Source organism: Sitophilus oryzae, unplaced genomic scaffold, assembly GCF_002938485.1.
Source record: "Sitophilus oryzae breed Bouriz unplaced genomic scaffold, Soryzae_2.0 scaffold_1440_pilon_pilon, whole genome shotgun sequence".
NCBI classification, from domain to species: domain Eukaryota; kingdom Metazoa; phylum Arthropoda; class Insecta; order Coleoptera; family Curculionidae; genus Sitophilus; species Sitophilus oryzae.
In genome coordinates this window covers 4,661,594-4,676,840 of record NW_022146105.1, presented here as the reverse complement: position 1 = coordinate 4,676,840, position 15,247 = coordinate 4,661,594, and the positions used below count along the sequence as shown (strand labels likewise).

The window sequence follows — 15,247 nt, the reverse complement described above, 5'->3', positions numbered from 1 at the left end:
TCAAATTAAAGAGAATTATTGTTTTTATGGTAACTTTTTGTAAATTTTGAAAGAAAGAAATTTTCTAGTTTCGATAACAATAAACTTTGTCTTTCTCCTGCAGAATATTTTAAATACCATAGGTAAATATTTTAAGTTCCGGAAATTGACAGTTTCGATACATTTCACAAAAGTAATAATCTGTGCAAAAGTATGAACATATTCAGGATCAGGAGCACAGGAAATTCCTGAATTAAGAGAGCATTCACTTATAGAAATTTTCTTCTTGTCCATAAATATTTACAGTTTTACTGAAAAAATACAAATAATAGTACCATTTAACTGAAGCCTGCAGTTCAGTGAGAAGATATTTGTTTTGGTGATCAAAAGACTTTAGGAGGACACAAAGTGATGAAGAAATTCCGATATTTATGAGATTAATGCCACTAATCTTGCTAATAATCGGATTTAAGAAATTTAGAAGTGTTTTATTATATCAAAAGAAGAGTTGGCTGCTAGAGTTTGTCTGAAGAATGAAATTTATTCAATATGAGTCATACAAGTGAATCAAATCATTCAAATCCTTTATCTTTACCGTTAAGGGTAGAAACTGAAGACCACCCTGACAATACTAATTATTATGAGGAAGAGAAAAATAGTTTCAATCAAGCTAATGAAAGCAATGATAATGATTCATTAGGACCCTTGCCTCCCAAGTGGGAAAAAGCCTTTACTGACAGCGGAGAAGTGTATTTTATAGAGTAAGTAAGAAATATTTATATAAATTACACAAGATTCTTTTTATATTTAATTTACCCATTATCTATTTTAACTGGCATGTATTCTTTAGGCATGTTCTGTTTATTTCTTTAGTGGACTCAGCTGCTATTGTTTAGAAGTTAATAGACTTACAATAAACATTCTAAATTTAAACTGTTTATGAGATTCGACTAGATGATTTTCTTGTAAATTTTAATTGAAATAATATATTATTTTAGTCATACAACTGGGACATCACATTGGCTAGATCCGAGACTTTCAAAATTTCAAAAAAAGACATTAGAAGATTGCATGGATGATGAGCTTCCTTATGGATGGGAAAAAATTAGTGATCCCCATTATGGTACTTATTTTATTGATCATGTTAATAGAAGAACCCAATATGAAAATCCTGTTATTCAAGCAAAGCGAGCCGCTTCCCAAGCATCAGCTAGAGTTAGCAGAACATCATTTACTAAGGACCCTTCTGAATTATGTGGACAAAGATTTAGAACTTCTCTAGTAAAGTCATCAAGAGGTTTAGGATTTACAATTGTTGGAGGAGATGATGGAATAGATGAGTTCTTACAAATTAAGTCTGTGGTTCCCAAAGGTCCTGCATGGCTGGATGGACAACTTCAAACAGGCGATGTTATAGTATATGTTAATGATACTTGTGTTCTGGGGTATACTCATAATCAAATAGTACGATTGTTTCAGTCTATTAGTGTAGGTTCGACAGTGCAACTTGAGGTGTGCAGAGGATATCCCTTGCCATTTGATCCAAACGATCCCAACACTGAAGTTGTTACGACGATAGCAGTGGATGCCCACCTGCAACCTATTTCTAATGACAAAAGGTTATTAGATACTAATTATAATTTTCTAGATGGTGATGACAGTGTTTCTAGGGGTGAAGATAACATTGACTCACCAGATGATATTGATGACTTATTAAAAGGCATAAACAGTTTAACATTAGGAAAAGTGGAAGTGAGAGTGAGCATAGTGAAAGGAAATCTAGGTTTTGGTTTCACAATTGCAGATAGTGCCTGTGGACAAAGAGTAAAGAAAATATTAGACCGTCAGAGGTGTAAAAATCTGATGGAGGGCGACATTCTTTTAGAGATTAACGATATTTCCTTACAAAGTATGTCACATGATGATGTAGTGCAAGTGTTAAAGAACTGTCCATATAATCGTGAAGCCACAATTTGTGTGCAAAGAGGTTGTTCAAATAAAACTCCCAATCTAAGAAATAAGTCTAGAAAATTAGATAATAGATATACAGCTAAAGACATTGGAAATGCCTATAGAAGCAAGACACCAACAGCTGACATTTACAGTACTCAACCTAGAGAAGTGCTTCCAAGTAGACCAAAAACTCCATTAGTAGATACCAGAAGCCTGAGCAAAACTCCTGTTAAAGATGTCAATTCCAATTCCAGTGAAATCCTAAGAACAACAGATTTTCAAAACGACATTTTCACAGCAGACAGATCGCGTTTACGACTATCTCTCATAGATAATCAAGAGGACGATGATTTAGACATAGATATTTCAGAGAATAACCAGACTAAGCAGTCATATGAATACCCCCCTCCTGTTGATCCAAAGTTTAGTTTGTATGTTCCACAGCACAGGTACGACTGTGCCTGTGCTTTTTGTGCCAGCCCAAGGCCTAACACTTTAGACTCTAGCAATTACGATAATCCCAACAATATGAAAAAATTCAATAATGACTGGTGGTATCAACAGAGCAGCAGAAATGATTATATTACTACACATGTTATCTTAAATAGGCAGGAGACTGGTTTTGGATTCAGGATTGTTGGTGGTATTGAAGATAAATCTCAGGTATAAACATATATTCAAAAGAATTTTATTTTATTTAGATACCAATATTTTTTTTTATTAATAGGTAGCTGTAGGTCATATTGTACCAGGTGGGGCCGCAGACTTAGATGGTAGAATGCAGTCAGGTGATGAAATAGTTAGCGTTGAAGGTTTTTCGGTGTTGAAGGCATCCCATAGACAAGTTGTTCAGCTAATAAATGCAGCAGCTGCAAGAGGTCAAGTCAGCTTGATTTTGAGAAGGGTGTTTCCACCAGGACATCAAGCATCTATAAGCTATGGACCAGTGCCTTGGCCAATAGAAAACAATACTGCTCCACTCCCATCCAATCATGCAGCTCCTTTGGTAGTGGCAAGTCCACACGCAAATTCCACCTACGACGTCACTGTTCAGAGGTCAGAAAACGAGGGATTTGGATTTGTTATTATTTCTTCTCTGAATAAAATCGGCTCTAGTATTGGTAAGTTTAATTTTTTATACTTGGTACTCGTTACATTATAATTAACTAATATACTATATTATAGGACGTTTGATTGAGGACAGCCCTGCAGAAAGATGCGGCCGTCTTAGGGTAGGTGATTATATAATAGCAGTCAATCACATAGACATTATGAACTTGAGTCACGGCGACATTGTTAATCTCATTAAAGAATCAGGTCTATCTGTAACATTAACTATTGCTCCTAATCCCGACTTGTGATTTTTGCGATCAGAAATTGTTATGATCCCCCAGTCTGGTTATTTGTTTGAAATGTTGAACCGCAAGTTTTATATCATGTATTTTTAAATCTAAAAACTGTTGCTTATTAAAATATCATAAATATAAATTAATTTGGCCTAAGTTCGAATTTTTAAATTTTATTGATCTTAAATAAATATTTTTGTTATACTACATTCTAATGTATAGATATCCAGACTCATTAATTACCAAAAAATAAATATAAATTTTATCGAAGTTATGATGTTATTCCAAGTAATTCTAAGCCAAATTATTAGTTGAAAATTATTTGTGATACTAGAGATGTATAAAAAACACAGGAGAATATGTAGGTAGGACACTCTGTATTTTTGCTCGCCATTTGATTTTAATATACAAAAATATGTGAAGTTTAGTAATGAAAAAGGCCTTATAATATGTTTAAATTGATGTGACAATAATTTAGAATATGTAGATGATCTAGTAATAATTTTTGGCTGTTATACAGGTTGTCTCAGAAATAAGTGCAAGTATTTTAAGGGGTGGTAGATCTAGTTAAAAGAAACATCTTTTTTATTTTATTTACCACTTTTAGAGACAATTACTAAGCAATTGTCTCTGTCATTTTTAAAATAAATTAAAAATAGGCGCGATATTAGACTTTGAAAATTTTAAAAATAACGCTGACGTTTTGACAACCTCTGGCTACAATATCTGCTTGTTGGACACCCTGTGTTGTCATATGACTAAAAACGTTCTTCATTCCACCTAGAATTAGTAGTAATCTAAACTGATATAAATAAAGTTATTTTCCATGTTTTTTTTTGTGTACATTCAGATTACTGTGAACTTATAAATATGCAGAACATGAGTAACGTAGGAGGTGGCAACATTGAATTTTCTGCATTTACCGTAAACAAAATTCCGCAGAATGAACAGGCACTCAAAAAAATTTCTGAGACACTCTCTATATACCGGTGAGCAAAAATTCAGTGGCGAAAATGGATTTTTTCCACAATTCTCTTTTTAAAAAGGCTAAATTCCATGTATTTTCTTATTTAAAATTGATGAAAAAAAAAGTAAATAATGTATGCTTATTTCTCACAAACAAAAAATTATTTCACATGGAATTTAGCTATAAAAACATTAGTGTTATATCAATAATTCTTTATTTACTCGAAATATTTGACTGGTTCAAATTTTAATTGTTATAAAGGATATTTCCAAATAGTTTTTAAAGTTAGATGCATCTCTATGTGATAGATCTTAATATCACTGCCTATAATTACGAATGTACATGTAAAGAACTGACGAATTTAAATTTACTCTGGAGCATATTAAGAAGTTGGTATCCATTTTAGCTCAGCATGAGGAAATTAATTAAATGTGTCATTAACTGGTGCAGTTAAAAATGGATATTACCTTTAAATATTAAATATTAATATTGTCTTTATGTAGTAAAATAGGTGTTATATATATCGACTTATTCTATAAAGTTTTCTCCTTATATTACTCCAAAAATAATATTTATAAAATCTATAGTTTAACTAAGTAGAAGGAACATACGAAACTAAGCAGATTTATGTGGTTTATGTTGACTGAAATACCACTTTGTACTTATAAGTATTTATTTAATTTTTTTTATGACTGAACAACATATATTAAAGAGCGTTTTAGATGTTTACGTTACCTAGTTTATACATACATTTCATAATTTATTTATATAAAAGCTTAATAGCTATTTATTTTTGTATTTTACTTTTTCTAAGTTTCGTTATCTTTATATTCTTCATTTTGCAATATACAATAGGGTCATATAGAGCGCTTTTTTAGTTAGGAACTTTTATCAACATAATCTTATGTTAAAACTTTTTTTTCTCTCTCTCATACTTGCCTTATAACTGTATTATATGGTATATTATTTTATTAGTAATTTAGAAATGTTATATATTTTACAAGAATATATACCCGAGGTGTTAATATAATAATGTCTTATCTTGTTATTCATGTATTTCTTTTTTGTTAATGTACACTTAGCGTGCAATTCTGGTAAAATCGATGAAGCTTTATTAAGAATTGTAAGTGTACAGATATAAACAGATTGAAATTTAATTCAAAATTTTATATGATTAACATTCCGGCCAGCACGTATGTTATATTAGACTGATTACTGTAATATTTGTACATAATGTGTTTTGCATTTTATAAAATATAAATGTCAGTTATTGTAAAATGATTTGCTTGTTTTATTTTTTAGGATATTACCGCATCTTATTTAATATAAACATAAATAATTATTTAATATCAAAGTATTTTGCCAGACTTACCTTAAAAAAACGCTATTGTTTAAAGCCTGCTTGATGAGGAATGATGACTTCAGGGAACTTTAGGCAAAATTACTCCAAGACTTTTAATAGTCTAGTCAATTTCTGACCTCCAAATGTCAAAGTGACATATACATTGATCAACGAGTAAAAAGAGTTAGATTTATTTAAAAAAATATGTTTGGGGAAAGTAGTTTTAGCAATTTGACAGATAAATAAATTAAAACGAAAATAAATAGGTATGTAAAATCCTGTAAAATGAATGAAAAAATATAAATAGGTAGATAAAGGTATATATAAAAATTATATTTCTTAAAAAGTAAATTGATATACAAATTTACAAAATAAATATAACAAATTTCATTAAATTATAAATAAAGCAACAAACTTTAAAAGAATCCAGGATTCGTATGTTCAATAACGCATCTCTTGCAATACTTTTTAACAGCCCTATACCCTTCTAGGGATATTTGACAATCTTGTATGTTGAGTTGTTGGAGTCCTCTACAATAATAAGCCACACATTGCATCCCTCGATCTGTAACAAGCTCACAATTTCTTAGGCTCAATTTCTTCAAGTTAGGACAGCATTCGGCCAGAGCTCGTAGTCCAGCGTCGCTCACATCACATTTTCCTATATTTAAGGCCCTAAGTCTAGTACAAGATCTAGCTAATAGAGTTATGGCGTCATCCGATACTGCCTCGCATCCTCTGGCATTCAAATATCTTAATTTGTAACATTTTCTCGCTATCACTTTTAAACCGGCATCACTCACTTGATCACATTTCGCTACAGACAAGTATCGTAAGGTTGGTCCTAATTTAGCTAGTTCGTATAATCCGAAGTCCGTCACGTTGGAACAGTCGCTCACGCTAAGTTCTCGGAGTCCAGAACAAAAACTTGGCACATATTTTAAACCAGCATCTAAAAAAATATATTTAAGAAAACGCTATTGTTTAAAGCCTGCTTGATGAGGAATGATGGCTTCAGGGAACTTTAGGCAAAATTACTCCAAGACTTTTAATAGTCTAGTCAATTTCTGACCTCCAAATGTCAAAGTGACATACATTGATCAACGAGTAAAAAGAGTTAGATTTATAAAAAAAAATATGTTTGGGGAAAGTAGTTTTAGCAATTTGACAGATAAATAAATTAAAACGAAAATAAATAGGTATGTAAAATCCTGTAAAATGAATGAAAAAATATAAATAGGTAGATAAAGGTATATATAAAAATTATATTTCTTAAAAAGTAAATTGATATACAAATTTACAAAATAAATATAACAAATTTCATTAAATTATAAATAAAGCAACAAACTTTAAAAGAATCCAGGATTCGTATGTTCAATAACGCATCTCTTGCAATACTTTTTAACAGCTCTATACCCTTCTAGGGATATTTGACAATCTTGTATGTTGAGTTGTTGGAGTCCTCTACAATAATAAGCCACACATTGCACCCCTCGATCTGTAACAAGCTCACAATTTCTTAGGCTCAATTTCTTCAAGTTAGGACAGCATTCGGCCAGAGCTCGTAGTCCAGCGTCGCTCACATCACATTTTCCTATATTTAAGGCCCTAAGTCTAGTACAAGATCTAGCTAATAGAGTTATGGCGTCATCCGATACTGCCTCGCAACCTCTGGCATTCAAATATCTTAATTTGTAACATTTTCTCGCTATCACTTTTAAACCGGCATCACTCACTTGATCACATTTCGCTACAGACAAGTATCGTAAGGTTGGTCCTAATTTAGCTAGTTCGTATAATCCGAAGTCCGTCACGTTGGGACAGTCGCTTACGCTAAGTTCTCGGAGTCCAGAACAAAAACTTGGCACATATTTTAAACCAGCATCTAAAAAAATATATTTAAGAAAACGCTATTGTTTAAAGCCTGCTTGATGAGGAATGATGACTTCAGGGAACTTTAGGCAAAATTACTCCAAGACTTTTAATAGTCTAGTCAATTTCTGACCTCCAAATGTCAAAGTGACATACATTGATCAACGAGTAAAAAGAGTTAGATTTATTTAAAAAAATATGTTTGGGGAAAGTAGTTTTAGCAATTTGACAGACAAATAAATTAAAACGAAAATAAATAGGTATGTTAGATCCTGTAAAATGAATGAAAAAATATAAATAGGTAGATAAAGGTATATATAAAAATTATATTTCTTAAAAAGTAAATTGATATACAAATTTACAAAATAAATATAACAAATTTCATTAAATTATAAATAAAGCAACAAACTTTAAAAGAATCCAGGATTCGTATGTTCAATAACGCATCTCTTGCAATACTTTTTAACAGCTCTATACCCTTCTAGGGATATTTGACAATCTTGTATGTTGAGTTGTTGGAGTCCTCTACAATAATAAGCCACACATTGCACCCCTCGATCTGTAACAAGCTCACAATTTCTTAGGCTCAATTTCTTCAAGTTAGGACAGCATTCGGCTAGAGCTCGTAGTCCAGCGTCGCTCACATCACATTTTCCTATATCTAAGGCCCTAAGTCTAGTACAAGATCTAGCTAATAGAGTTATGGCGTCATCCGATACTGCCTCGCAACCTCTGGCATTCAAATATCTTAATTTGTAACATTTTCTCGCTATCACTTTTAAACCGGCATCACTCACTTGATCACATTTCGCTACAGACAAGTATCGTAAGGTTGGTCCTAATTTAGCTAGTTCGTATAATCCAAAGTCCGTCACGTTGGAACAGTCGCTCACGCTAAGTTCTCGGAGTCCAGAACAAAAACTTGGCACATATTTTAAACCAGCATCTAAAAAAATATATTTTTTTAGCTTCTTAAGCATACACACCTTTTTAAGCGTACCTGTAATTTGAATACATCTTCTCAAATATAAATAGGCAAGTTGTGGGCAGTTTCTTACAATAATCCTTAGTCCTCCGTCCTGAATCACGACACAATCAGTGAGGTCTAGATACTGCAGTTGCATCCTTTTGGTAGCATCCGGTAAAGAATTGATGCTGATGCAGGAGATTTTTACACAACCTGAACGAAATAATGAATAATATATGTATTTATTTAAATGGTTTTAGTTTTGAGTTTACCTGTGATATCCAGGTGTTGCAAGTTCGTGCATCTTGTAGCGATTTCAAATAGAGCGTTGTTAGTGATGTTAGTGCATCCATGCAGTTGTAAGTGAGTCAATTCTGGACACCTCTTCGCTAAGAGCAACAAGCTCTTATCTGATATTTTGGTGCCGTTAGTAATGTGGATTTTTTCAACACTAGGACAAGCTCCAGTTCTTCCTTGACCACAAAGCTGTCGAAGAACACCTTTGATCGCCTTATCGCCATTAATATTCTCACCGTCCAACGTAATCACTCTCCAAAGAGACGGAATCCAGGCAAGTGTATCAAACCTCCTACATACCTGAGCACAAGTACTTAAATCCAGACTATTCAGAAAGGAAAATATTTTAAGGACCAAGTCGTCTGGGAGTTTATCAAAAGAATTGTTTTTAGGCTGGTATTTCTTTCCTTTGTAGAGGTTTCCATCGCCCCAAATGCTAGTGTTTGAGGAACCACCAGGTGTAACCAAGGTGGCGTAGCCTTGGTCAAGGCTAGGACTAGATTTTCCAACTTTCCGAAAATTATCGAAAATGTATGGCGAGTTGTGAGGTTGATTCTGCTGTATGAAATATTGATTTGATGCTTCACTTACACTTTCCTTGTTTTCGTAATGATTATTCTCCCAATAAGATGTTCCCAAGCATATTGTAGATAAATCAATGGAACCTTTTGCATACTTTAAATTTGATGTAGTCAATAAGGCATGATCTTGTTTGTGATGATAATCTGGGCCTTCACTAAGGTATGAATGAGGCTGGTCATAATATGTCGGCTGAAAAATATATACAATTAAACTATTGTACCACTTTCTTTTAACGATTATATTACCATATAGTCGGATTCATCAGAAGAACCATGCTGTTTCTGCATATAACCAGCGTCAAGTGTGTGGCCGTTATGGAATATTCGGTCATCTTGGCTGTACTCGTCGTACTGATAGGGTTGATATTTTTCACCTCCATCTGTTGATGTATTTGTGTCATCGGTACTAGAGCTGTTATGTCCTAATCGGACTAAAGGACAAGTGGTAGGCCTAGGTGAAAGACGTTCTAACAGCCCAACAGAATGATTCATATCTTGCTCTTATATCCCTAAAATAGAGGCAATATTTCAATTACAGAGCTATGAAAAGCTTCAAGTTCTTTTATTCATATTAGACCCATGAATAATAAATATTTTGAAGAATATTTGCCGCCTACCCATTTTCAGAAATGTTGTAAAACAACCATAAACTTTTTATCGACTGTATTCTTATAGACTGTTGTCATAAATTTGAATGTCGGTAAATCACAATATTTTTTCTGAATTTTGATTCGAATCACAATAAAATGTTTGAGGTAGCTTATTTCATATTTTCAAACCTCTTAGAAAAATAGTAAACAAAATCGTAAAAATTTGCAAGTTACAGTATTTGTAGGACATTTCATGTAGATTTAATATATATAACACTTTACGGGCTTAATTTCTTTAATTTTGTGAAAAAATAGATTTTTTGAACCCTTGAATTTGAGCAATTTTTCATGAAGGTTAAAATCTTACCTACATCAAATACTCTAATCTTAAAGTAAAAATGGGCTATATTTTCGAGTTCTACACTTTTTAGTTAGTTAATACCAAAAGTTATATCAAAACCGGTGACTTGACAATGGAAATATGGGACATGTATGGAAAAAGTCGAAAAATTGCCCATTTTTGGCGATTTTTTGCACGTTTTAAGGTGGTCAGAGAAATAGTAACCATAGCGAAAAAATTATGAAAAATTCATTGTTTGTGTGAAATTTTATATAGATTCAGAATATATACACCTTTCAAAGCTTACGTATCTTGGTTTTGTGAGAAAATTAATTTCTTGAACCCTTGTTTTTGGGCTATTTTTGATGATGGTTAAAACGCTTCTTACATCCATTACTGTTCTCGTAAGACCATAATGGCCAATATTTTCTTATTCTACACCTTTTAGTTAGTAAATAACAGCAGTTTTAACAAAATTGGTGATATGACGAAAATCGCCAATTTTCATGACTGTGTGGCATGGAAAAAAGTCGAAAAATCGTCCATTTTTTACCCATTTTTCGAGGCTCTTAACAGAATAGTAAAAATGGTTATAAAATTATAAAAATTTCAGATTTTATAGTAAATTTTATGTACTTTTAGAAGATATAAGAATATTAAAACTTAAATGTTTTGGTTTCGGGATAAAAAACGTTTTGTCTAACTCTATTTTTTGAGTATCTAGACTATTTTATATAATTACAATATTTAAAATTAATCAATAAAATCAATAAGAAAATTAATTATTTTTTAAGAATTTAACCGATATCTATCGTGTCAATTTTTATCAAGACTACTGATTAAGAGGAATATGAAATGACACAAAATACTTAAAGCTTGCATTGTATAAGCACATATAAACTTTCACATTACTGTATGATATCGAAAACACTTCCATTTAGCTTACCCCTTCTTTAGTTATATCAGTAGCGTGTCTTCGGAGAGGTATTAAGTCTTTTAAGAATTTATTAGAGATTTTTTGACTATGTAGGTATGTCTCGTCTTTTTAAAAATCAGTCACCCTGATGAATTAAAGCTGTTTTACGTAATAAGATAAAGCGAGAAATATATTATGAAGTATTATCTGAATTATTTATCGATATAATTTGTAATGTCTACGCTTCTGGGCCTCAGATATTCATGGAGAGATGAAATATGAGCTCTTAACATGGAAATCAATATGACCAACTTTCATTTTTTACCAAGCTTGTTGTTATTTTTTCTTGACATCTGAGCAACAATTTTTCAAATATACCTACCATTTTATGCAAGTTATATTTGTCAATTAATGTTAAAAAATGTCAGATGTAGGTATAATTTATTGCTTAATAATATGGTGTACACTTTTATGGCTCACGATAGAAAAAAAAAACGCTTTATAGTGTCACTTTCTTTTGTACCGTTCTAATCTATAAAAGGGATATTAAATAATATTAATACCCGTGTTAGATTGTTAGTTTAACATTGATTGATGGCCTGCCACGATATTTTTTTAAATAAAGCTTAATAAAACCCAGTTTTCTAATAATGTTTGAAACGCCAGCTTTCAAAATTAGTTTTCGAAAAATGATGCCCCTAAAAATATAAAGAATGCAAACACAAAAGTACGGTCTGAAATTCTTACTCAAACATGGAGAATACATTTTATTAGTACCATGGACTGGAAAAATGCATAAGTTTATAAACAAAATAGGCATTTCAATATCTATATGTTTAATTCCGATATCTTACATATGTATAAAGATACGATATAGTTTTTTTATTAGATTACCTTTGTCTTGTATGGTGATGGATTTTTTAATGGTTTCGTTTAGGTATGAGCATAAGTACTGAACAATAACTTTAGAATTTTTCTATTTAGTTATACCGGAATTTCAGAAACAATATTAATTAGTTTTCTTTGTCATTTTTTGTCTGGTTGGATGATGCATGGGTCTGTTACCCATACATAACTCCATCTCCTGTTAACAATGGTTTCTATTACTTTACCCTGTTGCTTAAATTCATTATATATTCATAATGGCATTTAAGGCGCAGTATTGTTTTTGAAACCATATCCTGAGATTAGTTCAGTGTAGTGGAGAACTTTTATTTTTATTTATTTTTTATTACAGTTTAATTTGGTTGATGTATTTTTATGTGTGTCAAAATTTTTGTACATCGAATTGGAAACAATATCGAACCCTTATGTACACAACAGAGCATTTGATGAAAAGTCGTATAAATATACAGGATCCTAAAGAAAAATTCTGTACCAAATATATTTGCTTTCATATTATTCTACTTATACCACATATAATTCAAACTGCTAGATGGTTCGGGAACAGTAAATATGATTTAATTATCTCATACCTAGGTTTTAGGTAGAATTTCATTATTAATGTTTATAACATTTATAAAATTAACGATATTTTCAGAGTGGTGCATTATTTATCAACGTTTGTCGCTATATTAATTTACTATATGTTAAATTACGTAACAAGCAGATATAATTCGTTAAACAGATATTTAAAACAGAAAAAGTGTCAGAGAGTTGCTGTAGTTTCTCGCGATATTGAAGACTTGAAATATGTTGGAGAAGTATACAAGAACCTTACAGAAATATGTAGACAATTAAATAACATATTCTCCACGCATTTGTTGATGATGTTTTTAATTGTTGTTTGTTATACTCTTCACGGTATTAGTTTTGCTTTGCTATTTTTGGACGACGTTTTCGTATGGATCGAATCAATTTACTATGTTTCAATGTTCCTGGTAAGTGGTTCCCTATCTGCATTCAATTTATTTGTATTTTTACAGGCTTTTTTCAAGTTTTATATTCTTAATAAATCTACTTAAAGGTGCGCTATGCAGTAGTCAGACAAAACAAGAAACGATAATAAAAGTAGTTTATGGTTTATTCGTGTTATATTTCCAAGAGCCGTAATTTCCTTTCAGGTTAAGTGATCTGTGGTGTTTGGTTTCGTTTTAGATAAGCCATACGAACCCAAACAGTTCTTAAGAGTTAATGACCAATAATGCAGCAACTCATAACTCTCATAACTTTTTAACATACTGTATCGAAATATAATAACTGTCGTAAGATAGGATTTTGTCATTATTTCTTCTTGCAATACAGAAACATAATAGTTTATATTGTTTATTACGTATTTTTATTTTTTAACAACAGTTTTTTTGTGTTTTAGGCTAACATGTCTTTTGTAATACACTCATTTGAATGTATGAAGAAAACAAGCAGGGAAGTTATTAGGACATGTTACTTTTTTGAAGAAGAATTGAATATTGGTAAGCTTAGACAGGAAATTGGCTGTCTAATAATTTATATGAAAAATCTGGAACCAACCTTGTCAGCTGCTGGATTTTTCGATATAAACCTAGAACTATTTTCTACGTATATTTCGACAGTTTTTGCTTATTTAATAATTGTTTTACAGTTCAATATGACGTTTATATGAAGTTTAGTTTAATTGCTTTAATCTTAACAGTACCATCATTAAAGTCAAGTATTAATCAAGTATTAAAAGTCTAAATAGAATCAGTAAAATGCACGATATGGTCGAAACCTCTATAACTTTAGCATCAAGAATATTAACTGAGACAAATGTTTAGACGACTTTAAAACTGGTTTTAAATATCCAGTAATAAAACTGCATATGCATAAAAGAATTTTCGATAAAATCAACCGATCATATTTTAAAATATCGAAAGTTTATTATATTATTCAGACAAACCGCCATAATTCAAACCTAAATCTATTTTGTATTTAAATTTCTTCATATTTTTTCATCGAATTTTAATAGAAATACCATAATTTTTAAAGATTATTTTATTCAAGTATGCTTGTCATGATTAATATTTTTTATGAAGCATAGAAAATGTTCTTATACATGATAATGCTTGTTATAGTCAAACATGTAGAAATGAATTACACATATTGCATAAAAATATCTTATTGATTCGTTCTCAATTCGAATGACCTAAATTCTTTGATAATTTTTTCGTTTCTCTTGAAAATATGTTAAAAATTAGCTCTTTTTGACCATAAAATAACACAATATTGTTCTTATTTATTTTCAGTAGGGTCTTAAAATATTGTTTAATTAATCAAAATGTCAAAAAACTTGATCGCAAGGGTGGAAATTAAATTATGAATAAAAAATAGGGAAAGAGGTTTGATGTCCATGCGCCTGTTGGGTTCTCCATAATATACATTGATCGCTGCGACATTCCTCTAGTAACCTTGCGAAATATCTATCAGTTTTCGTGTTATTTATAAATAACAAAAAGATCTTGTAAACCTAGCCCACACATGCAAAATATCAGCCCACAATTTGACAGAAAATATTATTTAAAATCTAAATTGGAGGACACCAACATAGCAAAGAATTGGACCAGTAATCGAGCGATTATTAAAATAAGAGGTATCATCAAACGAGTAAAATTTATTATGCATTCCTTCTTGAGTACGAAGGCTTGGCAAATTCCAATCAATTAATTTTTCTTGACGAGAACGATATGTTAACAAGTTTAAACTATATCTTAAGTATTACAGTTGAATTAAATTCATAGAAAAATGTTTCGAAGTTATTTTTTGATAAAGGAGAAGAATTTGATAAGTAGGGTAAACTGGTAAATGTAAAAGTTCATCGACATTTTGACATACCTTAACCTAACATTTGCTTAATAAGCTTAGGGTCTGCAGGTCTAAGGGCTTTAACATTTTTCTTCGGCTGATGTGATGTGGCACACTGGGGGCACTAGCACTGAAGGATTGAGCACTGGGACCGCGGACGCAAATATGCGATGTCGAAATTTATCAATAGGTACTGGCACTGAATAGTTCGCTTTGTTAACATTGAGACTCCGAGTACGACTCTTGTATCGGTACGACTTTAGATAGTGTGCCGTGCTGTAGCTCAATAACGGACAAGAATTTACAGGGCCGGATTGAATTTCGTTCGCTAGACATAG

The 15,247-nt window shown here is 31.5% G+C and overlaps 3 protein-coding genes and 1 long non-coding RNA gene across 4 annotated transcripts; 2 read left to right on the top strand and 2 right to left on the bottom strand.

The window, feature by feature from the left end:
• Positions 1 to 130: 130 nt before the first annotated feature.
• On the top strand, positions 131 to 5,497 carry LOC115876869 (membrane-associated guanylate kinase, WW and PDZ domain-containing protein 1). Its single transcript, XM_030892875.1, has 4 exons — positions 131 to 740; positions 978 to 2,595; positions 2,660 to 3,053; positions 3,118 to 5,497. The coding sequence occupies exons 1-4, from the start codon at positions 529 to 531 to the stop codon at positions 3,291 to 3,293; spliced, it is 2,400 nt and encodes a 799-aa protein (XP_030748735.1). The 5' UTR covers positions 131 to 528; the 3' UTR covers positions 3,294 to 5,497.
• Positions 5,498 to 5,949: 452 nt separating this feature from the next.
• LOC115876584 (F-box/LRR-repeat protein 7-like) lies at positions 5,950 to 7,617 on the bottom strand. Its single transcript, XM_030892402.1, has 3 exons — positions 7,593 to 7,617; positions 7,101 to 7,472; positions 5,950 to 6,539 (listed from the first exon to the last, which is right to left on the bottom strand). Exons 1-3 carry the CDS (start codon positions 7,615 to 7,617, stop codon positions 6,004 to 6,006), a joined length of 933 nt encoding a protein of 310 aa, XP_030748262.1. The 3' UTR covers positions 5,950 to 6,003.
• Positions 7,618 to 7,845: 228 nt separating this feature from the next.
• Positions 7,846 to 15,181, bottom strand: LOC115876867 (F-box/LRR-repeat protein 7-like). Its single transcript, XM_030892874.1, has 5 exons — positions 14,940 to 15,181; positions 9,551 to 9,813; positions 8,699 to 9,494; positions 8,460 to 8,639; positions 7,846 to 8,405 (listed from the first exon to the last, which is right to left on the bottom strand). Exons 2-5 carry the CDS (start codon positions 9,794 to 9,796, stop codon positions 7,870 to 7,872), a joined length of 1,758 nt encoding a protein of 585 aa, XP_030748734.1. The 5' UTR covers positions 9,797 to 9,813; positions 14,940 to 15,181; the 3' UTR covers positions 7,846 to 7,869.
• On the top strand, positions 12,841 to 13,715 carry LOC115876868. Its single transcript, XR_004049214.1, has 2 exons — positions 12,841 to 13,030; positions 13,462 to 13,715. It is a non-coding gene; the product is annotated as an uncharacterized LOC115876868 (long non-coding RNA).
• Positions 15,182 to 15,247: the final 66 nt, after the last annotated feature.

Coding starts and splice junctions, on each gene's coding strand:
- LOC115876869 (XM_030892875.1), top strand. CDS start 529: ATGAGTCATACAAGTGAATCAAATCATTCAAATCCTTTATCTTTACCG. Junction 2,596..2,659: donor GTATTGAAGATAAATCTCAG/GTATAAACATAT, acceptor TTTTATTAATAG/GTAGCTGTAGGTCATATTGT. Junction 3,054..3,117: donor TAAAATCGGCTCTAGTATTG/GTAAGTTTAATT, acceptor ACTATATTATAG/GACGTTTGATTGAGGACAGC.
- LOC115876584 (XM_030892402.1), bottom strand. CDS start 7,617: ATGTATGTCACTTTGACATTTGGAG. Junction 7,473..7,592: donor TGTCACTTTGACATTTGGAG/GTCAGAAATTGA, acceptor ATATTTTTTTAG/ATGCTGGTTTAAAATATGTG. Junction 6,540..7,100: donor GAAATTGAGCCTAAGAAATT/GTGAGCTTGTTA, acceptor ATATTTTTTTAG/ATGCTGGTTTAAAATATGTG.
- LOC115876867 (XM_030892874.1), bottom strand. CDS start 9,796: ATGAATCATTCTGTTGGGCTGTTAGAACGTCTTTCACCTAGGCCTACC. Junction 9,495..9,550: donor CTGATGAATCCGACTATATG/GTAATATAATCG, acceptor TATATTTTTCAG/CCGACATATTATGACCAGCC. Junction 8,406..8,459: donor AAGATGTATTCAAATTACAG/GTACGCTTAAAA, acceptor ATATTTTTTTAG/ATGCTGGTTTAAAATATGTG.